Genomic DNA, 25000 nt, shown 5'->3' with positions numbered 1-25000 from the left:
TTGCCCGTGAAATATAGTTAAGAAAGAAAACGGGTGACCATTGAGAAATGAAAAGAAAACGGGTGACCATTGAGAAATGAAAAGAAAACCGGTGACCATTGAGAAATGAAAAGAAAACGGGTGACCATTGAGAAATGAAAAGAAAACGGGTAATCGTTAATACAGGGGATTAATGGAAAATTATAGCTGCTGGTCTCGTTATCAAAAGATAGGGATCAGGGTCACTATGAAACAAAGGAAACTAAACCCATGACTGTTCAAGGAAATTAATAGGAAAACATTTGTTTTCACCAACAAAATAAACAAAGAGCGCAAGCAGAGGATTAGATGATCTCAAAGAGGTAATGTAGTGACGAAAGGGATTGTTTTCGCTGTCCAAAAAAACAGAAGTGACCACAGAGGAAATTTGCTAGTCGAACAACAGCAGGAAAAGGTGGGATCAGAGGAATTAGAAAACTCCATTATTTTAAACACCAGGTAAAGGTGGAATCAGAGGAATTAGAAAACTATTATTTTAAACACCAGGACAAAAGGAAACAGAGAAATTAAAAACTATTATTTTAAACACCAGGAAAAAGGTGGAATCAGAGGAATTAGAAAACTCCATTGTTTTAAACACCAGGAAAAGGTGGAAACAGAGGAATTAGAAAACTTCATTATTTTAAACACCAGGGAAAAGTGGAAACAGAGTCATTAGAAAACTCCATTATTTTAAACACCAGGAAAAGGTGGAATCAGAGGAATTAGAAAACTCCATTGTTTTAAACACCAGGAAAAGATGGAAGCAGAGGAATTAGAAAACTTCATTATTTTAAACACCAGGGAAAAGTGGAAACAGAGTCATTAGAAAACTCCATTATTTTAAACACCAGGAAAAGGTGGAATCAGAGGAATTAGAAAACTCCATTATTTTAAACACCAGGGAAAAGTGGAAACAGAGTCATTAGAAAACTCCATTGTTTTAAACACCAGGAAAAGGTGGAAACAGAGGAATTAGAAAACTTCATTATTTTAAACACCAGGGAAAAGTGGAAACAGAGTCATTAGAAAACTCCATTATTTTAAACACCAGGAAAAGGTGGAAACAGAGTCATTAGAAAACTCCATTATTTTAAACACCAGGGAAAGGTGGAAACAGAGGAATTAGAAAACTTCATTATTTTAAACACCAGGGAAAAGTGGAAACAGAGTCATTAGAAAACTCCATTATTTTAAACACCAGGAAAAGGTGGGATCAGAGGAATTAGAAAACTCCATTATTTTAAACACCAGGAAAAGGTGGGATCAGAGGAATTAGAAAACTCCATTATTTTAAACACCAGGAAAAGGTGGGATCAGAGGAATTAGAAAACTCCATTATTTTAAACACCAGGAAAAGGTGGGATCAGAGGAATTAGAAAGCTCCAATGTTTTAAACACTAGGAAAAGGTGGAAACGGAGGAATTAGAAAACCCCATTATTTTAAACACCAGGGAAAAGTGGAAACAGAGTCATTAGAAAACTCCATTATTTTAAACACCAGGAAAAGGTGGGATCAGAGGAATTAGAAAACTCCATTATTTTAAACACCAGGAAAAGGTGGAATCAGAGGAATTAGAGAAAGAGCATTATTTTCAACACCAAACAGCGGAATGCAGTGGCCGCAGAGGAATTAGAGAACTGTCTTGTCTTCACCCTCAAATAAAGCAACGAGGTAACCACAGAGGGTTTTTTATAGCAGAGAAACTTGTTGTTTTTACCTTCTGGCAAAGGAATGAGGTGATCACAGAGGTATTAAGAGAATCCTGTTTTTTTTTTTTTCTCACCATCAAACAGGAATTGAGAGAAATCTTTTTTTTTACACCATCAAACAAAGGAAACAGGTGACCACAAATGAATTACGTAGTAGAGAGACCTATTGTTTGCACCATCAAACAAAGGAAAGAGATGAAAACTAAGGTATTGTATAGTGTAGAGACCTGTTGTGTGAAATTTCACCATCGAACAAAGGAAGAGGTAACCAAGGAGGAATTACATAGTAGAGAGACACATTGTTTGCACCATTAAACAAAGGAAAGAGGTTGCCACAGAGGAATTACATAGTATAGAGACCTCCTGTTTTCGCCATCAAACAAAGGAAGAGATAACCAATGAGGAATTACATAGTAGAGAGACCTATTGTTTTCACCATCAAACAAAGGAAAGAGAAACACGAAGGCGTTATATAGTGTAGAGACCTATTGTTTTCACCATCAAACACAGGAAACAGGTGACCACAAAGGAATTACACAGCAGAGAGAGACTTACTGTCTCCTTCAGAGAAAGGAAATTGTTTTTACCATCAAGCACATGAGAGACGTAGCCACGAGAAGTAAAACGCTGGGGCCAAAGTCCGGGATCCCGTTTGGGATTACACGTGGGGTCTCATCAGTGCTCAGAAAGGCCACATGTGCCTTGAAGCCCTTCGACCTCTTGCTGTTCTTCCAGATGTCCAGGTACATAATGAGTTCATTGGTTTTTGATCTGTAGTCGTCCCCATCTTCGAAGTGCTCCCCACAAGCCCTGGAAGAAAAAGGATCGTGATTTGTCTGCTGCATATTTCAGTGCAAGTGGAATTTTAAGTTAGGAGTGAATTTGATTTCCTTGAGTTGATCACTGCCAAGAGAAGATCGGCATTCTTTCTTTCATGTTTTACTAGACGGGGAAGGATCAGTTTCTTTGGTGCAGGACTAAAAAGGAAGTTACTCATGTTGTTACAGTGCACCGAAGAACTTGTATTTTTAACAACCTCACTAACCTTATAGCTTTTCAATTTCTTCACACTCTTCGAATATAATTACCATTGCAAGGCGCGAATTTGGTTGAGGAATAAGGCTGGTTGTGGTGAGCGTATCCAAAAGAGTGGGAACAAGTTAAGAAGTTCAGGTGCTTTTAGTCTACCTAACCGTAAATGCTGATTTAGGTCCAATTGTCATTTTTGCTGTCATATATCCCTTGGCTTTCCAAAGTGATGACCTCACAACTTACAGCGTATCTGCAATGCTGTCATCTTGATTCTCCATGAGGCGAAGGGAACCCAAGGAGCACTGGCTGGTGGAGTAGGACTCCAAGCTGAATTCATCGAACGTAACTTTGATCATCTGTCCTTCTGGCGCCTTGATCTCATACACGCACCAAGTGTCTGGTTGGACAGAGCAAAGACTTAAGACTTCATTCAACTTCAGGATAAATGTGGAGGTAGGGGAGAGAGGTTGTGACGTCTAGAACAGCAGATGCAGTGTATCACATCAACAGAAACTTGAGGATTACAGACAGTGGCGAGAGAGTGAATAAATTAGAGATAAAGTAATGATACATACCAAGTATCTGGAGAAAGAAAAGGTTGATATTTACAGGACACCACAATTAGTTGGGAAGGAAGCAGAAATTGTGCCATCAACAGTAGCAGATATATATAGTAGTTTAGGCACCTCAAAATGATGGGCAAGAATGGGAATTTGTCATACCATTGATGATGGGAAAGGGTTGACTTGCGCCATTAATCTAACATTACAAAAATTTTTTAAAAATAGAAATTAGGATGAAAAAAGAAAGAAGCAAATTAATTACAATGTGTAGTTTGAAACATTACAAGAGATCAAATAAAGGGTTGAAAGTGAAAAGTATAGAAATAGTTTGAGAAAACATACCCCTATAAATGAACAACAGATAAACAGTTACCTGGCTGCATAAAATTGGGATAGTTTGGTGTCGTGATGGTCGTGTCGTTTTTTTTGATTACCATACTGCAGTTTGACATCCTGTTAACTGTGAAAGAAAATGGAAGTTATGAGTTAGAGTGTCAGCTGTTTTTTTTTTTTTTTTCCCCTTCTCTCCCAAAAGGTCTTGGTTGGTTGGGGGTTAAGGAAGGTTGACCTGTATTCCTGCTTGAAGATAGGTGAAGGGTTGTTGAGTTTGGATAAAAAGAAGAAGTCGACCAAAGGATGTTGTCTTTGGATAAAGGGAGATTAAAGTTATTGCTGTTCCATTGATGGTAGAGTGTTTGTCATGGTATTACACAATTTAGGTCACATGGACAGACAGTCACAGCCATTTTGTTGCCAGAGACATCCTAACTTCCGCCTGTATGTCACACCAATCAGTCTAATGAGATTTGCTACCACACTGGAGTTCTAAAATGAAAACTAAAGTAAAAGTTCACAGTGTAAATCTATAACTAATCTCGAAGGAATTACTGTATATTCAAGATGAGCAGGGATTTACCTCATTTAAGGATTAGGCAGAGGTGCAAGTGAAGGAGAATGCATCAAAAGTCTTTGAGAACTGCTGTTTCTAGGAGAGCCGTCAGTAGAATAGTTTGCTGTAGAATCTACACACTTTTTTCCTTCGTTGCCTGTAACATGCTTCATTGTGGCTGTCAGTGAATGGACGCAATGTACAAATAGCCTAAGGAGGATCAAATTTGTCTATAGTAAGGAGTCATCCGGTCCAGAGCCTGCAGGAACACTGACTATGCCTATACACCACACAAGGAATGACCAGAGTTCTAGGGTTAAGAGCAAAGAGACCCAACCCATGAGGCTGTGATGGCATTCTCTGGTGGAAATTTATACTTCAGTAACTCTCATCGCATTGGTGAGGCATTTACGTTATTAGTCATTTTGCACCAGAGCCTTAGATGCCCGGATAGACATCTTCATGCCACTGTCACTCTGTCACCATACACCTCCTAAGAATTCATAGCCTGTTGCCTGTACTGAATAAGATGGAATTCTTGTGACTAAGAGTGTGGATCCTGCATTGAGAGGATTCTTTGTTACTAGTATTCCATGTATCATTTTTTAATTTCAGGTGTACTTTGTATTATTTAGATTGTCAGAATCCTTCTTGCAGAAGACTTTGTTTATAGTGGTCCAAGAGTCACACTACCTGGCCTCATGTCACCTAACCAGTTTTCATTGCTTTCAAAGGTCCAGGGCTATAATGCAAAGGAAACCCATTTCGGAATAATTACTAGTCACCAAGCAGTCGTTATCAGTTGTTCATCGAGAGAGAAGAGAACTTCTCTAGTTTTTGGTCGTCATTTGTCCAGAACACAACAGATTTCTTCTAGAGTTGAGAGGAAGAAGAATCAGAATCATCATACCTTTGATATAGTGTTGACATTAACAACTTATACATTATATAAATAAGATAATATATCTATGCATCTCAGTCGTTTCCTGCATTAATAAATTAACATTGGTCTTTGTCATTTATATCTCCTGTAATCAACTGAAATATTACTGTATAGAGTGGCAGCATCAGCGAGGATACATGAAGGTTGTTGACTGAAAACGAAAGGTATAGTGAACTGAAGGCAAAGTGAGATTTTTCCTCTAGTACCAAAGATTGACATTGGGTGGTTGGCTAAAGATAGATGAATATTACATAGTTAGCTACCTGAAAGTTGGCAAAGGGATGTTAACTGAGGGCAGAGGAATATGACTGTCAACCCACAGATTGTGGGTAGCAGCTTAGGCTGATATGAATAGCAGCTTAGGCTGATTAGCAGCGCATTGTAAGTGGCAAATTTAGCTGTGTTGAACTGTTGACTTCATTGGGCTATTGTGTGCTGTGAGTTAAAGAAGTGCTCTGTTGAAACAAAGGAAGATTACTCACGTAGACACCCAAAACTGACAAAGACTTGACTTAGGACTAAGGGAAATGACTTACACTGGATGTAGACAGATCCTGAGTTAGAATTTCATCAATACTTACAGTAATAGTCATGGAGAATTGTTTCGCATTTGGCCCCCGTCGTCCCAGTTGGGCAGACACACTCACAGTTTGGCCCTGTGTAGCCCTCATTTTGGCAAGGATCTTGAAGTAATGCACAGTCGTCGAGCCACATATCTGCAAGCATGGTGGGAAATGGGCTTTTAGAAGCGATCTGGATTTCTCAGCTGATTTCACAGGTGACTTCACGATTGAGTTGGCAGGACAGATTTTATGTTACTTTTAGTTATTTTTGTAAAAGGGGTACTTTTGTTTTATTTCTCCCTAGAGCAGGTGACTGCTTTGTCTTTTATATCTCGCTAAAGCAGTCTACTTTTATTATTTTTCGGTTCAATGGATAACTTGTTTTGGCAAAATTGGGAAGTTTGTTTTCAGCTTTTGGTAAAATAAGTAACTTTATGACCTTGGTAGAATAAGTGATTTTTGTTAATTTAGGAAAAATAAGTAGCTGTTTTAGTAGCCCTTTGTATTTTGTTGCAAAATTTTTGAATTTGTACTCTTTGAAAAAAGGGGTACCTTGTTACATTTGTTGGCAAAAGTGGTGACATATATGTAGACAACAGTCCTTAGAGGTCCTGTGTTAGCCTCAGTGGGCCAGTGTGGTTGGAGATATGACAAAGTAAAGGGGGAAAACAGACCTTAAAGTTCAAGTTCTAGCAGATGTGGGTCACATTGAGACTTGTGAGGCAAGAAAGTCTTAAGACAGAGCCAACGAATCACAGCGTGGCCCTTAAACTCAGCTAGAGTACTCTGTAGGGGGTTAGTGCCATCAGTGTACCTCATGCAGTTCACTGTAGGCATGACTTAAGGTTCTTTGGAGCGTCCCTTCGGCCCCTAGCTGCAACTACTTTCATACCTTTTACTGTAGCTGCGTTCATATTCTCGCTCTTCCATCTTACTTTCCGCCCTCTCCTAACAATTGTTTCACAGTGCAACTGCGAGGTTTTCCTCCTGCTACACCTTTAAAACTTTTCTACTCCCAATTTCCATATTAGCGCTGAATGACCTCATAGGTCCCGGCGCTTGGCCTTTGGCTAAATTCTATATTCTATTCTATTCAGCTAGAGTAACTCGAACGAAATTCATACTTACTAAGGCATCCATACATCCTATTGACTATGATACGATCTCTGTGTGACATCACGCGGTTCCTGCCCAGCATCCCTTGCTTTAGGGGGTCGCCGCTGCGTATCGTCAGTCCTCCATTCCTGCTGAAGGCCTGATGGGAGACGGGGGGGGGGGTGGTTTAGGGAGAGAATTTTAAGAGACCGATGGCCTAATCTAATTCAGGTCCGAAGGAAACGGGTAAGAGAATGAAGAAGAGTAGAAGGCTGTAAGAATCACGGAAAGTGGAAGGGGGAGGAGCGTTTCAAAGACTGGCAGTAGGGGGAAATAAGCATGAAACTCTGTAAAACTTTTAGACCTAAATTACTCCAAACTTTTATCTTTTCCTCTTGAGCTCAGAATTAATGACCTACAAGACTCATGTTATGAATGAGAAACTTTTATTCAAAATAGTAAGCTATAGACTCAAGGTCTCTTCCTTCAAAAGTGAAAGATGCATGGCCTACCTTACTGCAAAATGCACGACCTATCGCGCAGTAACTCAGAGTGTCCTTCTATCTCAGAAAGGCATGACCTTGCACGACCTATCTCGCTGTAGACTCAAGATATTTCTCCTCGACACTTGAGAACACAATTGACCTCACCTCAAACTCAAGACCTTTTTATTGTAACAGCATCTAGCACGAAGACCTTACACGACCTACCTCACAGTAAACTCGGTTAGCATTTCCCTTCGTAACTAAAAAATGCACGACCACTCAGCTTTAACTATAGTCTTGTTCATTGCAATATGAATATCTAACACGACGACCTTACATGACCTCACTCACTCAAGACTCAAGGGACTTCCCCATTGTAACTCGAAAACGACCACCTCAACTTAAACTCAATACGATATCTAACACGACGACTTCGCACGACCTATCTCACTGTAGACTCAAGGGACCTTTATCCTTAGTAACTCAGAAATGCACGACCACCTTAACTTAAACTCAAGACCTTTTCATTGTAACACGATATCTAACACGACGACCTCGCACGACCTATCTCACTGTAAACTCAAGGGACCTTTATCCTTAGTAACTCAAAATGGCAAGACCACCTCAACTTAAGCTCAAGACCTTTTCATTGTAACACAATATCTAACACGACCTATCTCACTGTCAACTCAAGGGACCTTTATCCTTAGTAACTCAAAATTGCACGACCACCTCAACTTGAACTCAAGACCTTCTCATTGTCACACGATATCTAACACGACGACCGTACACGACCTAACTCGATGTAAACTCAAGGGACCTTTATCCTTAGTAACTCAAAATTGCACGACCTCCTCCGCTGAAACCGAAGACCTTTTACATTGCAATCTCGACATCTCAGAACACGACGGACGACCCCACGCACAGCCTACCTCGCCCGTGTAGTGCATGAGCGACGTGTAGTCGTACTTGACGTCGTAGTTGCTGTACCACTTGCTGGTCTCCTTGTAGAAGTTGTGTTCGTTCCCCCTCTGGATGTTCTTCTCGATGATCTCGATGTAGCTGTCCCTGTCCGTGCGCATGTGTTCGTGCAGGAGGCCCAGGGCGTGGCCTATCTCGTGGGCGGCCGTCCCCATCTGAAAAGGCCGTTTTCGGGGTGCCTCTTATTGAATGATTACGCCTGCGTTAGAGAGAGAGAGAGTGTGTGTGTGTTTTTTTTTTGGTGGGATAACTTTAAATGATGCATGCGTTAAAGAGACAGACAGACAGATAGTATTTGGTGAGATACCTTTAAATGGTGCTTTTGTGTGTGTGTGTGAGAGAGAGAGAGAGAGAGAGAGAGAGAGAGAGAGAGAGAGAGAAATAGTATTTGGTAGGATACCATAGACAGACGGAGAGACAGAGAGAGAGATTGTATCTGGTGGGGTACTTCTAAAAAATGCCTGCGTTAGAGAGAGAGAGAGTTTTCGGCGGTATACCATTGAATGATGCCTGCGTTTGAGAGAGGGCGAGAGAGAAATAGTTTTCGGTGGAAACCTTTAAATGATGCATGCGTTAGAGAGGGGGAGGGGGGAGGGCATAGTATGTGGTTGGTGTGAGGATTGCATCGTCGAGGCCCTCCGATTTTGTATGTGTATTTTTACAGAGCAGTGCTCATTCACGGGTAATTGTTCTCTCTCTCTCTCTCTCTCTCTCTCTCTCTCTCTCTCTCTCTCTCTCTCTCTCTCTCTCTAGCCATCCTCTAGGTCCACCCCTAAGAATCGAATGGCCAACAAGTACATAATTCACTGCTTAAGTCATCAGAATTGCAATTCTTTTATGATTAAACGCCTGAATTACCGTCCTCGACAAGAATTGAACCTGAAAATCTATAACGAGAGAGAGAGAGAGAGAGAGAGAGAGAGAGAGAGAGAGAGAGAGAGAGAGAGCTCCACGTGGAATAGCATAGAATCTTTCTCACCTTAGAATATGTGAAGGTATTTATGAGTTATACTGTGTCCATGCGTTTGTGTGTGTGCCCGCGCGCGCGCGCGTGCGTGCGTGCGTGAGCGCATGCATGCGCGTGTGAGAGAGAAAAAAAAGCGCAATAGATACCGCATTATCGACAGGTTTTTAAATCCCAAAGAAGAGAAATTTCTTGCAGAATACTTTTATAAAGAGAGAGAGAGAGAGAAAGAGAGAGAGACTTTCACAAGTTAAAAGGAGCTTACAAACTGACATCCTCGGCCCAGAGAGATATCCTGCGGCTTGTTGTCCAGCCTGCGTCCTATGCGGGACCAGCACCCGTCGCCCACGAAGAAATTGATGAAGGACCGGTCATTCCCTAGTCGCAAAATATAATAATGTGGCCGTTATATTTATATATATATATATATAATTCATTCAGCAGTGAGCATGACATTTTCCTCTGCACATACACAAAAATATGTCAACGACAAATTAGGATAATTTAAAAATCATAAACTGAATGACAAGTTTTCATTTGAAGCGTCGTCGAAGTGAAGCGAAGTTGAAGCGAAGCGGGAATTCAGTAAATAGACATTGAAATGAAATGTCAGTGAAGAGAAGTGGAGCTAAAGTGATAACGAAATGAAGTGAGTTGAGATGAATTCAAGTGTCATTAATGTAAAGCTGACATGAAGCGGTGGAGAAGTGGAAGCACCGATGAAGTGAAGCGGAGATGAAGTGAAGCACCGCCGAAGTGGAAGCGGTATTGAACTGACGTTTAAGGTGAAGCAGAGACGAAATGAAGCGGTAGAGTTTAAAGGGACATTGGGAAGAGAGCGGAGATGAAGTGAAAGCGGAAGCACTGATGAAATGAAGCGGAGATAAAATGAAGCACCGCCGAAGTGGAAGCTTTATTGAAGTGTAGTGAATTTTCGGGTGAAGCAGAGACGAAATGAAGCAGCAGAGTTTAAAGGGACATTGGAAAAGAGAGCGGAGATGAAGTGAAGCGGCGCTGAAGCGTATTGAAGCGGGCGGCTTCTGAAGTGTTTACCTGTGACGTGGCGGAACCTGACGCAGGTGTTGTTTTCCCAGTGCTGCATCCCGCCACTGACGGCTTTCAGGAATTCTTCCCCTTCAAAAATGATAAATATCATCACACGGGGAGAGAGAGAGAGAGAGAGAGAGAGAGAGAGAGAGAGAGAGAGAGAGAGAGAGAGAGAGAGAAATGAAAGAAGGAGGTAGAGGAGAAGTTAAAAGAGAAGGGAGGTAACAGGAGAAGTAGCGAGAGAGAGAGAGAGAGTGTTGAAGAGAAAAAACATAAAAAATATCAAGTTATATATATATATTATATATATTTGTATATAGATTATATGTGCATTACTTACTTGGTAACTTTCCTATGGAAAGAGACACTAGGTGGACATCTAACAGAATAGATTATATTTTCAGACAGCATGAGGCTGCGAACCCCACATCCCTAACCCGCTCCCATTCCCTAAGTTAAAGAAGAACTAGACTCGTAATACATTAAATTGTGGTGTGAGGCTGCGACCTCATGCCCTAAGCACCTTCCCCCTCCCGTTGAGCCTCTAAAACCTGACCTCTTTGCATATGTTTGGGGAGGAATTTGTTCTCCCTGTTGGAGTATGTGGTCGACTGTCTACTTGTGAGGTCAAAAAACACTTAACATGGACCTGAGGGTTGCAGTTTCATCCCATGTGTGAATGCAATATATCTCTAGGCTAAAATCCAAAGTAAGTATATGATGTCTCGTCTGTATTTTAATCAAACTGTAAGCTTAAGCTTGCTACTGACATCTTGAGACTAAAATGTGACAATTTTACAGAGCCACTTTATAGGACCACAAACAAAAATGTTAACAAGCAAATAAAAATGGGTCATCAGAGTGAAAAGGCCACTTGTGTTCAATGACAGACAAGTCGTAGAATCATGGATGGTCAGTTCCGATCTACGACGACCTTCTAGAAGCCCCACGTCAGTTTTGGCAGGAACCAAGCCTTCGTTGTTTCTCGGGATGGTCAGGGCTCGATGTCGCCTCTTGGTTGTCAGCGCCGACGCCTGTGAGGAGAGAGGAGATGCGGCAGTATGCACTGTGGCACAGAAGTCACGACAGTTCATCAATGTTATTGATTTGCATATTGATGGACTTGTGACCTTGCCTTTCTTGACTGAACTTTTGTTACGGAAAGTGTTGTTTATTGATGTGAGTGCGCCTTCTACTGTCTTAGGTACGTCCCCGCAACTGATTTTATAGACTATGGCTTAATACTTGAAACCCATTTTGTGCATTCTGGCATTTGGGTTATGGTTGCACTATAATTTTAACTAAACTTAACTTGCTATGCTCCTTTACTCTAAATGTTATACTTCTGCCAGTCTCCCCAGTACACTATCTACTGCAGTAAAACTCGTGGAATGCAGTAGACACCAGTGATCTGACTTCTATCGTTATGCTCCTAACTAACCTATATCTTATTGTACAACTACCCCATAAGAACTATAGCATATGGGCAGAAGGCATCAGTATGGGTTGCCAGCGGTGCACAGCTGAAGAGGGTATCATACCCAGCAAGGGAGTCCCACCCCTCCCTAAATAATTTTCCGTGAACTCGACTATTTATGATTCAGCGACTTCCCTTTCCTTATTTATACAGTTGGCATAGTTTATTTTATTAAATATTTATTCATGGTCCAAAAAAGTGTCTTTTTTTTTATAAAGGAAAGCTTTTGTCACATTTATGTCAAAAGAAGCTTGTCGGTCACCAGTTTTATTGAAGTAGTTATGGACATCGTATATAGTTAGGGATTTCCACCTTGATGCATATTTAATATTAGTTTCCATTTATTTTTATAATTCGCATATTTAGCAATCAGTTTTCATAATGGCTCCTCTGCATGGTTGATTCTGAGCCCGTCCTCACTGCCTTCGAAGTCAAGACCCATTTTCACACACACACACACACACACACACACACACACACACACACACACACACACACACACACACATACCGCCCTGCTCTAGATTCAGACCTAAGACGTTACCGATTACAGTTTGCTTTGAACAGCAGAATGTACTCGGCAGTGAAGGATCTTTCCAGCGTCCTTTCGCCCCAGTTTGCATTGCTCTTTGGCTTTCAGGTGTCACCCATTCCCTCCTTTGTCTCTTCACAAACTTCTAAAAAATCTAGAAGTCTAACTCAAAAAATATTAGCTTCATCATTTTAAAATTTTGATAAAGCTCAATATCATGTCTCGGGTACCTATGACAAAGATCACCAGAGGGATATATCAACTCATATATTATAGCTATTTGTGGTTTATTGGTTCTCAAGAGCTCTCACACTTCCTAAATAAAATGCCTCTTCACTTGGATCAAGTGAAGAAGCACTTCATAAGAAGAACATTAGTTCCCAGAGGACCAGCACGATATCACTGTGGATGATTTTACCCTAAAAACTTTTTTATAGTAACAACCCCATCCATAAACGTATACCACATACAGCACGTAGGGAAGTTGTGCCTTCAGTACACCTCACACAGTGCGCTGTAGGCATTACTTAAGGTTCTTTCCGCCCCCAGGTACAACCCCATTCATTCCTTTTACTGTACCTATATTCACATCCTCTTACTTCCATCTTGCTTTCCACCCTCACCTGAAAGTTCCAACATTATTTGCACTGCTGAATGACCTCTAGGTCCCATCGCTTGACCTCTGACCTAAATTATATATTCCACAGGTCCCAGCGTTTGACCTTTATCCTAAATTTTATATTTTCCAATAGCGTAAACACACAAAAACAGGCATATTATTACCATCACCGCTGATGTTGTAAGGCACGACCGGGTGTCCTTTCTCCTTCTGCCACATCATCTGGGGGTCGGAGACTCCCTTCCGGGGGCGCGAGGAGAACAGGTTCTCGTACTGTTCGAGCGACAGGACCATGTCGCCGATGATGGTGGTGCCGCCCGGCTCCGTCTGGAAGACGACGTCCCCGCCGCCCTCACCTGGCTGTGGAAGTTTTTGAGGGTTTTTTTCAAGTTCGATGAGAATAGTCTCCTCAGAGTGTATGGGCTCCCACACCGCCCGGGCTATATTATCCTGTGTCGGGAAAGAAGGGCGAGAAAGTCTGTATATACACATCTCCCTCCCTCCCCTTGGTACTTTTTTTTTTATGGGGGGGGGTGAGGGAGACTCGGCTGTATTATCCTGCGTCGGGAAAGAAGGGGGAGAAAGTATGTGTATATACAAGTCCCTCCCCGCTTTTTTTGGGGGGAGGGGGAGGGAGACCCGCTGACAGTCTGCATCATAGACGGTACAGAAGGTTCTTTCTTTTTTCATTTTATTTATTATTTTTTTATTTTTTTTTTTTTGCTGTTTTTGGCAGAACGCTTTTGTGTGTGTCTTTTATTTTGCCCTTTCTTTCTTTTCGCCTCTTTCATTTTGCTTCATTTCTTTTTCAATTGGGCAGGAAAGGGTCCTTCGGGTGGGCCTGAGAAGCTTATGACAAGTGACTCAGTCGTCTCTTTATTAATATTAAAAAATAATCCTAAAGTGGGGGGGTGATTGGGGGCGGGGTTCAGGGACATTTTGACCTTTCAGGTTACGTGGCATAAGGTGACACCGAAGTCTTTTAGTCACGTTCTGCAACTTCGTTTTTCATTTATCAGACTCGACTTATCCTCTTTCAGTCTACGTAATTCTAAATTTGAGTGATGCCACTTCAGAGAAAAAGCTTACACATTTAAATTCATTGGTTGAAGGGTTTCATTTATGCAATGTCTTATCTTTAAACAAATTTTATAATGACTAATTTTCACAAAGCGGTGCTAACTTCATGCCAATGGTATTTACATGATATGTACTATAGGATTTTTTTTGTACATCATAGACTACAATGTTTTATATGACGTCACAGTTTATCAGTTTATACCCCACACGGACTCTACCGATTGTCTTGACTAAAACGAAACGCTAAATTTATTCTCTGCAGTTTCCAGAAGACGATTACTGTGGCTTAGTGTCCATTGCTTATATTCCGCGTCACGATTCAGGAATAGTCATTAAAGAAACTGCATCATCGCGGTTTGTAAACAGGGAACAAAACACAACTGAGACATACAAGATAACTCGGTGTGTTTTGGAGACAGTAGGCACACACACACACACACACACACACACACACACACACACACACACACACACACACTAACATTCAATGGACAAACCATGTGACGAGCTATTAACACGCGCAGTGATGAGGGTTAAAAAAAAATCCTGTAAGTTTAAACGATTTATCTGTAAGATTTAATACGTTCAATATATTTTATATAAAGTTCTGCCTGGATTATTGTTAGTTATGATAACGTGATACACTTATCTTGGGGTTTCATTCTTGAAATGATTATAACAATACTGAAGATACAACTATTCATATAAAAAAAAACTTAAAATGCCATCAACTTACAAAACAGGCTTCATATAATTACTACATTGGAGAAAAGTAAAAAAGAAGAGGGCAAACAAAAAATAAACAGATAAATAAAAAAGTTATTGTATAGCCACTATAACACAGGAAAAAAGTCATAAAATCTAAAGCAGTGGTGAATGTTCCTTTAAATTATATTACATTAAATCTCAAGTACCATTCACTGTTGTTTCCTGGACATTTTAATGTGAATCTCCTATTAACAACACTTTTATGCTTGTCTTGTCTGTGCACCAAAAACTTTGGAATTCACAATCTGCTTCTGCTTTCCTTGACGTTTGTAATCTCCCAGTCTTTAAGAGGGAGGTCTTAGCTTTGGAACTTCATGGAATATTCAGATCTGGGTCACTTGGGGTTATTAGGATTCCCATTCCATTGGCCTCTGTATTTTCAAAAGTCGACATTGCTTGCAGGAGAACTCCAAAGCTCAGTAGACAGAAAACGTCATACTTTTGGCTTTATTTGTCATTTACCAACAAAGTTGTGTTGGCGTGTTTTCCTGTCTATGTGTTTGTCCGATGTCCTTCTGTATGTTCCTCACACTTGGCTTTTTATCTCTTCTTCTCTTATATGGGTGAACAGATTTTGGTCAAACGTGGTACAAAGGTCTTTGGTAATTGATTGATTTAGTGATTAAGATGAAATGTAACATCATTAGTCTTCAAAACTGACATCCCCCTCCCCAAGAATATACAAGAGCTGTTACTCATCATGTACTGATGAGCCACAATAAATGAGGTGAGATCGTCCGTCTATCTGTTTGCAAGGCTGTCTATCAGTGCATCTTGTCGCGCTTACCTTGTCATCACAACACCTACATGGTTGAAGGGATCCTAGCCAAAGTTTGTAAAACGATAGACCGTCACATATAGATGCGCAAAAGGAGATTGCCTATCTGTCTGTCTGTTTTTATGTCAGTTAGCAGTCTATCTATCCACCTACCTGTCTGTCAGTGTATATATCTTATTCACCTTGACTTGGCAACTCTTCTCGCATGGTTGGGGGGATTTCAGTCAAACTTGGTACAAAGATACACTATCACGAACAGATGTAAAAAGGAGTTTGTCCATCTGTTTATGCAGGTTTGCACCGATATTTTTCCACCTTATCATTGTAAGTGTCCCTTGGATGAAGGGATCTCTGTCAAATGGGATAGGTAAGGGCTTCTGCAAAATGTTAAATTATGAATGCGATTTCCCTAGATTTTGTTCCTATAACCAAATTATATTGTAGTTCAATTTCTATGGGTTTTATACACAACTGGAAGGCAAAATTATGGTTCCAATTGCCATAGATTTTGTACATAACTGCAATGTGAAATTATGATTCTGAGTTCCATAGATTTTGTCCATAACAGCAAAGAGAAAAATAGTTCCACTGTTCATCAATTTTATGCCTAAATTTAAGGTCGTATTGTAGTACCAATTTTCATAGATTTAGTCAATCTTGCTGATGTGTTAGCTAGAAAGGAAAGAGACTCCGCACACAACTTATGTACTGCGCTTTCAAATAGTATACCAGGGTCAGCCACCAAGAAATTGAAGGGGTAATTTACTTGTGCAAGAACTGCAATGGCGTCTTAGACTTGTCATTAGTCCGAATGTTCATAAAGAGGAGGAACTGGTGTGAGGCAATTTTTCCAGAATTTATCTTGTATTTATCATGGATTATCCTGGGTTTATCGTGAATTTATCATGAATTATCCTGAATTTATCATGAATTAGCCTGGATTTATCATGAATTATCCTGGATTTATCATGAATTTATCATGAATTATGTTGAAGTCATCATGAATTATCCTGAAGTTATCATGAATTATCCTGAATTTATCATGAATTCTCGTGAAGTTATCATGAATTGATCATGAGAGCACTTTATCGGTGCTCTCAGGATGCTTGTTAGTCGAACTACATACTTTTCACGACGTGTCATCGGTCAGGGAAAACGGAAGCAGAAAGGGAATGCCAAAACTTGAAAGTAGATGGTAGACCAAATAAACAAACAGCAGTGTGCCTTTTTAAAACGAATAGGAATTAAGCTCCATACCTGTAAAACCACGGCAACAACCAGGTAGCTCAGTGACAGCAAGGCCATTTCGATTGAAATCTCCAGCGTAGTTCCTCGACTACTGAAAGCGGAGACCCCTGCTTAAAACTCCGTCACCTGCTGGTTTTGCCTGCTCGGTTTTGTATATGATTTTCTCACGTACGACGGAAGGGTTGGCGTTTTTTTTTTTTTTTTTTTTTTTTTTTTTTTTTTTTTTTTTGTGGTGGGCGAAAGAATTGGGACGAATCCTGGGATTTCTGGTTTTGAATTTCAGTTCGTGACTTCTGTTAGGCATTGAGATAGATGTGCTTATACTGCAAGAATATGAATAACTAGAGGAACGTAAGAATGTGATATATATATATATATATATATATATATATATATATATATATATATATATATATATATATATATATATATATATATATATATATACATGTCTGTAAATATATATATATATATATATATATATATATATATATATATATATATATATATATATACATGTCTGTAAATATATATATATATATATATATATATATATATATATATATATATATATATATATACCGAAGACCAAAGTCCATAAGACACTGTTTAAATGTTGCAACCATATGTTTCGAATACCAAAACTTCTGTATATATTTGCGACTTGTAAATAGCGTTGTTAAGGGCTTCTGATTCATACTACACTGTTAGATTCCAGTAAAAGACAATCTTATATAATATATATATATATAATACTATATAATATATATGTGTGTGTGTGTGTGTAAATTATATATATAGATACATGCATACATACATGGACCAAGAACGGAATTGCTTCCGTTTGTTTCATGTTACAGAAAAGATTCCCAATATGGCACGTCAAGTTGTGCTTTGGCACCAAAACTTGAATGTGCAGAGTGAGTATAAACATTCTTTTTCTTAAATTGATCTCTCTCTCTCTCTCTCTCTCTCTATATATATATATATATATATATATATATATATATATATATATATATATATATATATATATATATATGTATGTGTGTATTTATATATATATGGATATATATATATATATATATATATATATATATATATATATATATATATATATATATATATATATATATTATAATGTATATATACATATATATATATGTGTGTGTTTGTGTGTGTGTGAGAGAGAGAGAGAGAGAGAGAGAGAGAGAGAGAGAGAGAGAGAGAGAGAGACAGACAGACAGACAGACAGACAGATTATGCACAAAGGGATGAAAAATCACAAGATGAAAGTATTATAACTATGATATCAGTCTCATGTAAACACTGTTAGTAAAACCAGAATATAGAGCATGATCATCAGAACTTAAAAGGCCTAGGGCAAGTGAGACTATATGCCATCAGCGCCACCTTTGGCCACTGCTGTTGTTGCTTCACTTTGATTGCACAGCTTTAAAGTGAAGACAAAGAGGGGTAACAGCATGGGCCCATCTAAATCTGACTTTAAAAAACTTGAGTGTTCTCTTTGGGTGTTAAAATGGATTTTTTTTAACTGCTATTTCTGAATTATATGGGATTTATTCCTCCTTGTTTAGAGCTTTGCTTTTATATCTGCCCTTGAGAGATTGTATCGGAGCCTTTAAGCAAATTAGTGACACTTGTCTTACTTCCTCCAACTTCCATTCACTTCATCTCACTCAGAAGGTAGCTTGTCATCCTTTATTTTACAGTTATTACATTGAGCAGTGCTCTCGTATGCTTATTGACTGGATACCTCCGCCAACTCAACAGTTATTTTGTACCCCTCAACCAATTGCAATCTCACTGATTCCTTTGGGAAATTGAGAATCAAAGTCTTTTCATTTGATAAAGCCCTTCACACCATTTTTTACCAGAGTTGGAGCTAATTTGCCTTCTGCGGTTCCAAAATCATTCAGCCTGCCTCATTTCATGTAGTAAGGTTTATTGCCAATAGCGAAGGGTTGCTGACTAATAAGTTTACGGTTCTTAACTGGTGACGAAGTTTTCTTTTATTCTACACACACATACACATATATATATACATATACATATACATATTTACTGAAAGGACTCATAAATGTTCTATTGTGTTGCCAAGTCACTCAAAAGAATAAAGTAATTACGATCCCATCTATCCACTGCCATGTATATACACACATATAATGGGATCCTTTGTTACAACTACTTCAAGTCCACCTCTATTCACCAGCCAAGACTATTGTTATAACGAAATAGGACATCTCCCGAATGGAAGACAATGCAACCCTTTTTCTTCTACGCAATATTCACTGTAGCCTTTGGCAAATAACCCTCTTAAACGTATGAACTCCCTATAGTGACATCTAGCAACTGCCGCTGTCGGCATGTGGCAACTTTCCTCGTCAACATGTACCAACTCGACTCTTCCTACTCCCTTCTTTTCTCGTGGCAGTTGGCAACTTTCCTCCTTCCTATAATTTTTTATAGACATGTTTTCACTATTAGTTCAGATGTATTATAGAATCACAATAAATTGACTTTGATGGAGCATTTGAAGGGTTTTTTGGGCTCCAGTAAGAAGGGAACATTACAACACAAAGAGAAAGGGTAGGGAGAAACTTTTGAGAAGAATTGGGAGTGAAATTGGCAGACCATCATATCCATTTTTAGTTTTATGTAAAAGAAAACTATTGTGCCGGCTTTGTCTGTCTGTCCGCACGTTTCTGTCCGCTCTCAGATCTTAAAAACTACTGAGGTTAGAGGGCTGCAAATTGGTATGTTGATCATCTACCTCCAATCATCAGACATGACAAATTGCAGCCCTCTAGCCTCGGTAGCTTTTATTTTATTTAAGGTTAAAGTTAGCCATAATCGTGCTTCTGTTAACGATATAGGATAGGTCACCACTGGGCCATGGTTAAAGTGTCATGGGCCGCGGCTCATACAGCATTATACCGAGACCACCGAAAGACATCTATTCGGTGGCCTTGATTATACGTTGTGGCGGCTGTATAGAAAACTCGATTGCGCCGAAGAAACTTCGGTACATATTTTAAGTATTTTATTCGTGTTGTTATGGTTTTTAATTAGGTGAAGATTGATTATTTTCCAGAGTAATAACAGTAATATCCATATCGTTTTCTCACGTCTTTTAATTACGTCAACTTATGATTGTTTATTTAACTTTACCTGTTGTAATGTGTAACCATTCTGAAGATCGGGAAGTCAAATAATCTTTTCTTACCCTGGCCTCTAGGAAAGTGGTTTAGGCCACTACCTGAACGGGTGACCACTGGCAAATGCCAGAATTGACATAAAAGTGCATGTGGCTGTTAGTGAGATAAAATATATATATATATATATATATATATATATATATATATATATATATATATATATCTATATACAGTATATATATGTGTGTGTGTGCGCGCGCGCATGCGCGTGTAATAAACTATAGTGGGTTGCAGCTGCGGCAGTGACTGAAGTCATGGGGCTGGCAACCTCATTCCGAAAAAAAAAATATACGAATATATATATATATATATATATATATATATATATATATATATATATATATTACATATGTATATATACTGTATATGTGTATGTGAATAATATATATATATATATATATATATATATATATATATATATATATATGTATGTATGTATCATTTGTCACCGTGGAACTAATACCCTTCCCTGGAAGCATTCGAGAACCCAGCTGAGAATTCCCGAGCGTTCCATTTTTCCAGGAATTCTCTAGGACGCAATTATTCCGCGATAATCCCGCGATAATTATCAAGACTCACCTGACAATTAGCAGGGCCTCATTAAAAGAGAATATAATTATCTATTGCGCTGAACGATACGCCCCTCCTCCTGTGAGTTTCCTCGAAAAGGGTTTTTATTTCATAATGCAGAAATGCGCCGTTAATTAAAATGGCATTGGAATTCCCTGTTCACTTGGAAATTTGAACCTGTGTCTTGTTCTTTGTGCAGGATTAATTTAGGTAATATTACGTTACGTTTAAGAAGGTTCTTCGTTTAGTCTAGGTTTGATCGTAAGAACAATTTTTTTTCTACGTTTTGTGTTATGAAGAGCCGTTCACTGCATCCGTTCTGGCAAGAATCAAGCCTAATGGAACTGTTCGTTACCTTAAGTGTAACGTGAGTTCTTTAAAAAAAAAAAATAACGGCTCATTTAAACTTTTTATGATTTAGGTAAGTGTTTTCTGTTTAAAATATGGAATGAACTCTATAGCTCAAGTTTGTTTTACAGGAGACTTTTTTTATGTAATGAGCTGTTCACTGCAACTTAATTCATTTAAGATTTTTGTATAATTGTGCTTAAAGTGTAACCCTCATGTTTTGGTATTGAAAAAGTTTATATTATTTTTAAATCATTGTTCATTTCAGCCTTTTCTAATTATGAGTACTTGTATGAGCTAAACCTCATTTTTAAAAATAGAAACTTTAAGAAGGAACTATGCTCTGCAATCAGTTTCATCTTTTTAACGCGTGGACGAAAAACTATACCCTGGAAAGTTTTGTTTTGTCAAAGTGAAGTAACTATATTGAGCTCCTTTTGAATACTCCGTTAGGGTAAAAAAAAAACAAAAAAAAAAAGTCCAGCCTTAAGATACTTGATAACCTGCATAAATTGAGTACCTTGATGATAATATGTAAAGTTACAGATAAAAATTGTCCTGAGTTTTTTTATGAGATTTGGGCTGATTTTTGCCATTCAGCGCTTCAGACAGTGAAAAGAGGGAATTAGAGTGGTTGGACAGCAAGATAAAGAGATCCCGAAAGTAAAGATGAGGTACAAGGATATAAAGAAACTAATAGTAATAGTTAGAGAGGTTGGGCAGCAAGATTGAAGAAAGGAAGCGGGAATTGAAGTAAAGTTAAATAGCTAAAAGTGGGTTCAACTATTGGCCTTTTAGTAGTGCCTACAGTGCACCACGGGTAGTGCACTAAGGACACTACCTCCCTTCGGGGAACCCCCTGCGATGAATACCTTGTTAGGAATCTGTGCAGTTAAAGAAGGAATTCCCATTCTGATTTATCTCATTAGTAATCTTTTAAGAATAAAGAAATAGATGAGAGTCTGGACAGAATCAAAAAGGCATTGCCTTGATATTCTTGTATAGAGTTTGTGCACCATTAAAAGAAAATTCCTACCTTGTTTACCTTGTCAAGGAAACGCCTCCATCCCGCGAAAGGTCCAGAAAAAAAAAATCACCGAATTACAGTTTCTGAAAACGGGCCCAGAAGATTAAATCTCGACTCGTAAAGAGACAAAAAAAAAGGAAAAAAAAAGATAATTGGAAAAGTGGAATTGGTAGAAAGAAAATTCTATTTGACATTGTTAAACAACAACACTTATTTCGGCGTGGTTTTTTTTTTAACGGTGAAGTTTTAGGACAGAAAATTGAAAACGATTAAGTGAACCTCTTTTCATTTTTTTGTTTTTGTTTGGTAGAATCTTGTTTCTGGAGGTGTGTATCGTTTCATCTTATATGTATTTACTTTTTTTTTTAAATTTTGCGTTTATATACAGTATATATGTGTGTGTGATATGTATAATATGTTATATATGCATATATATTATACATATATATATACTATATAAAACATGCATATACTATATAAATTTAGTATATGCAAACTCTTCCGGTTTATGAGCAAGTCTTTGGGGGATAAGGTTGATAGCCTCGCACCCTATTACTGAAGAGGACACTGATAACCACTTGCAGCTGGGTTGACTGGTGGGCAGTAGCCCAGGAACAATCCCACGTGCTGTGGGAAAGGTGTTGGGGTCAATTCATTACTGTATACTGAGTGTGCCAGATGACGTCACACGAGATGGTCGGGGTTACAGAGCATAAACAAGCAAAGAGATGGAAGGTACAAATCATATTGGTGGACTGGCAGTTTACAGAGGGGTAGAACCTACCTGTTTCACTGTAATAAGAAGCAAGGATTTAAAAGAGAGCTGAGGCCAAATTACTTAAACATTAAAGTGTGCTGGGCACTTGGGCTCAATGAAACGTTAAACGTGCTTTTCAAAATGCCTGACACTTTTTGTTTTATCTGATGGTTATCAAACCGCTCGTCTGTCCGTTTGGAAGAAATACTAAAGAATTGAACAACGCCTAGCCCAAATGTAAGTCCCAAAAGATAACAAGTAAAAAATGCGCCGAAGTTTCCTCGGCGCAATCTAGTTTTCTGTACAGCATATAACGCGGCATGAAACTCTCAGCCACGGCTCATGAAACTCAGCCGCGGCCCATGAAACTTTCAGCCACAGCCTAGTGTTACTGTCTGTGTTGTTGGGACCTATAGCGGTGCCAAACGCACGATCATGGCTAACTGTAACCTTAAATAAAATAAAAATTACTCAGGCTAGAGGGCTGCAATTTGGTATGTTTGATGATTAGAGGGTGGATGATCAACGTACCCATTTGCAGTCCTCTAGCCTCAATAGTTTTTAAGATATGAGAGCGGACAGAAAACGTGTGGACAAAAAAAAGTGCGGACGGACAGACAAATTCATCTCAATGGTTTTCTTTTACCGAAAACTAAAAAAACAACAGTCCATGTTGTCACCACCCTCTTCTTCGTTAGATAAAGTCGGAAATCTTCACACATCATAAAGCACTTATTTATAAACTTCAGAATCTTGGATATTCAGTGGACGTTTGAATTGCCCCTGTGGGCTTCTCCCATATGAACGGGGTTCATCTGAATAATAATAGTAATAATAGTAATAAAGATAATCACAGTATTTCTTAGGGAGGTAGACTCGTTTTTAAAGACCAGTCTTGCAGATTATGATGATCATCCGGATTTCCAGTTGTTACTCCCTGATTCTGTTGAATAAAAATGCTTGAAAACTCGTCTGTGGATAATAACAGAACTTCTTTGTCAGGTTGGCTGTGGGCTTCAGATTAATCCATCGGATTATGATGATGAGGAGGTTGACTAGAGTTAAATGATCAGTTCAGGAAATTTTGGTATTGTTAATCCAAATCCAAATCAGCTTGCCCCCGTAGTGGGGTAGTGCCGTCAGTGCACCTCATGTGGTGCACTGTAGGCATTGCTTAAGGCTCTTTGCAGCGTGCCTTCGGCCCCTAGCTGCAACCCCTTTCGTTCCTTTTACTGTACCTCCTTTCATATTATCTTTCTTCCATCTTACTTTCCACCCTCTCCTAACTCTTGATTCATAGTGCAACTGCTTTGAGGTTTTCCTCCCGTTACACCTTTCAGACCTGTCACTGTCAATTTCCGTTTCAGCGCTGAATGACCTCATAGGTCCCAGTGCTTGGCCTTTGGCCTAAATTCTACGTTCATTTCAACTATATACAATTCAAATCAACTAGCAGAGGGCTTCAGCCTTGCAGTGGTGTGTGTTTTGTGTGATCTGTGCGTTTGGTCACGTCAGTATTCTATTCTAGACAAATCTGTTGATGCCCATTTTTTTTTTTTTTTTTTATAAATGCCAAAACCTTTTCTTCCTCTCTCGTTCCTGATTCCTTTTTCATGTTCCTCCACCTCCTTCTATCCCTTTGCCCTTTTCCCAACGCTTCCCCTACCCAAAAACTCTCCTTCTTAGTCTTACCCCTACACCTCCCCTCTTGTTATCACCCCCTCCCCTCTGTACCTCCTGTATGCCCTCACCCTTACCACTCACTCCTCCCAAACCCCTTATTTCCCATTGTTTTTATTCTACCCTCTCTCTCTCTCTCTCTCTCTCTCTCTCTCTCTCTCTCTCTCTCTCTCTCTCTCTCTCTCTCTCTCTCTCTCTCTGCCCCAGACAGTCATTTTAGATTTTTCATTTTTAATTCGCATAAACAGACATCAGCATTATTTGCCTCGGGGGAATTTATATAAATGCGTTTTTAAAATTAGCGTGTCGGGCCCTTGATGAGCAGTTGTCAAAACAAATTAGGTTGTAACTATGTTTAGGGGCCGGTTAATTTCGTTTTGAAAGGCGTAAATAGATACAAAAGAAAAATAAATACAATCAGCATAATTGACATTGGTGATTCTGTAGATGTGTTCACCTCTCTCTCTCTCTCTCTCTCTCTCTCTCTCTCTCTCTCTCTCTCGCTTTAAAATGATATACACGACTCACACAGAAGCAACTTAGACATTAAAATGAATAGTTGTGTGGGCTGGTGGTCAAAAAGAA

At 39.1% G+C, this 25000-nt stretch overlaps 2 protein-coding genes across 4 annotated transcripts in view; one reads left to right on the top strand and one right to left on the bottom strand.

Annotated features, from left to right (window-relative positions):
- Window positions 1-16959, bottom strand: part of LOC136834788 (protein SpAN-like) — a 17371-nt gene extending 412 nt beyond the window's left edge. Inside the window, exons 1-10 of one of the 2 annotated variants that reach the window (XM_067097495.1) lie at window positions 16804-16959; window positions 13085-13370; window positions 10300-10380; window positions 9512-9624; window positions 8234-8437; window positions 6850-6976; window positions 5740-5874; window positions 3700-3786; window positions 3007-3160; window positions 1-2541 (exon numbers count right to left, since the gene is read on the bottom strand). The exon at window positions 1-2541 is cut by the window's left edge and continues 412 nt beyond it. In XM_067097495.1, the coding sequence (XP_066953596.1) occupies window positions 2295-2541; window positions 3007-3160; window positions 3700-3786; window positions 5740-5874; window positions 6850-6976; window positions 8234-8437; window positions 9512-9624; window positions 10300-10380; window positions 13085-13370; window positions 16804-16851 (1482 nt within the window). In that variant the 5' untranslated portion in view covers window positions 16852-16959 and the 3' untranslated portion in view covers window positions 1-2294. The remainder of the gene's footprint in view (window positions 2542-3006; window positions 3161-3699; window positions 3787-5739; window positions 5875-6849; window positions 6977-8233; window positions 8438-9511; window positions 9625-10299; window positions 10381-13084; window positions 13371-16803) is intronic. The other variant, XM_067097496.1, reaches the window with a different exon arrangement.
- LOC136834789 (whirlin-like) overlaps window positions 1-25000 on the top strand; it is an 846147-nt gene that overhangs the window by 705851 nt on the left and 115296 nt on the right. The gene's annotated exons all lie outside the window — the stretch shown is intronic.

The sequence above is a fragment of the Macrobrachium rosenbergii genome, chromosome 54, assembly GCF_040412425.1.
Source record: "Macrobrachium rosenbergii isolate ZJJX-2024 chromosome 54, ASM4041242v1, whole genome shotgun sequence".
Taxonomy (NCBI): domain Eukaryota; kingdom Metazoa; phylum Arthropoda; class Malacostraca; order Decapoda; family Palaemonidae; genus Macrobrachium; species Macrobrachium rosenbergii.
This window is presented reverse-complemented; position numbering and strand designations above follow the sequence as displayed.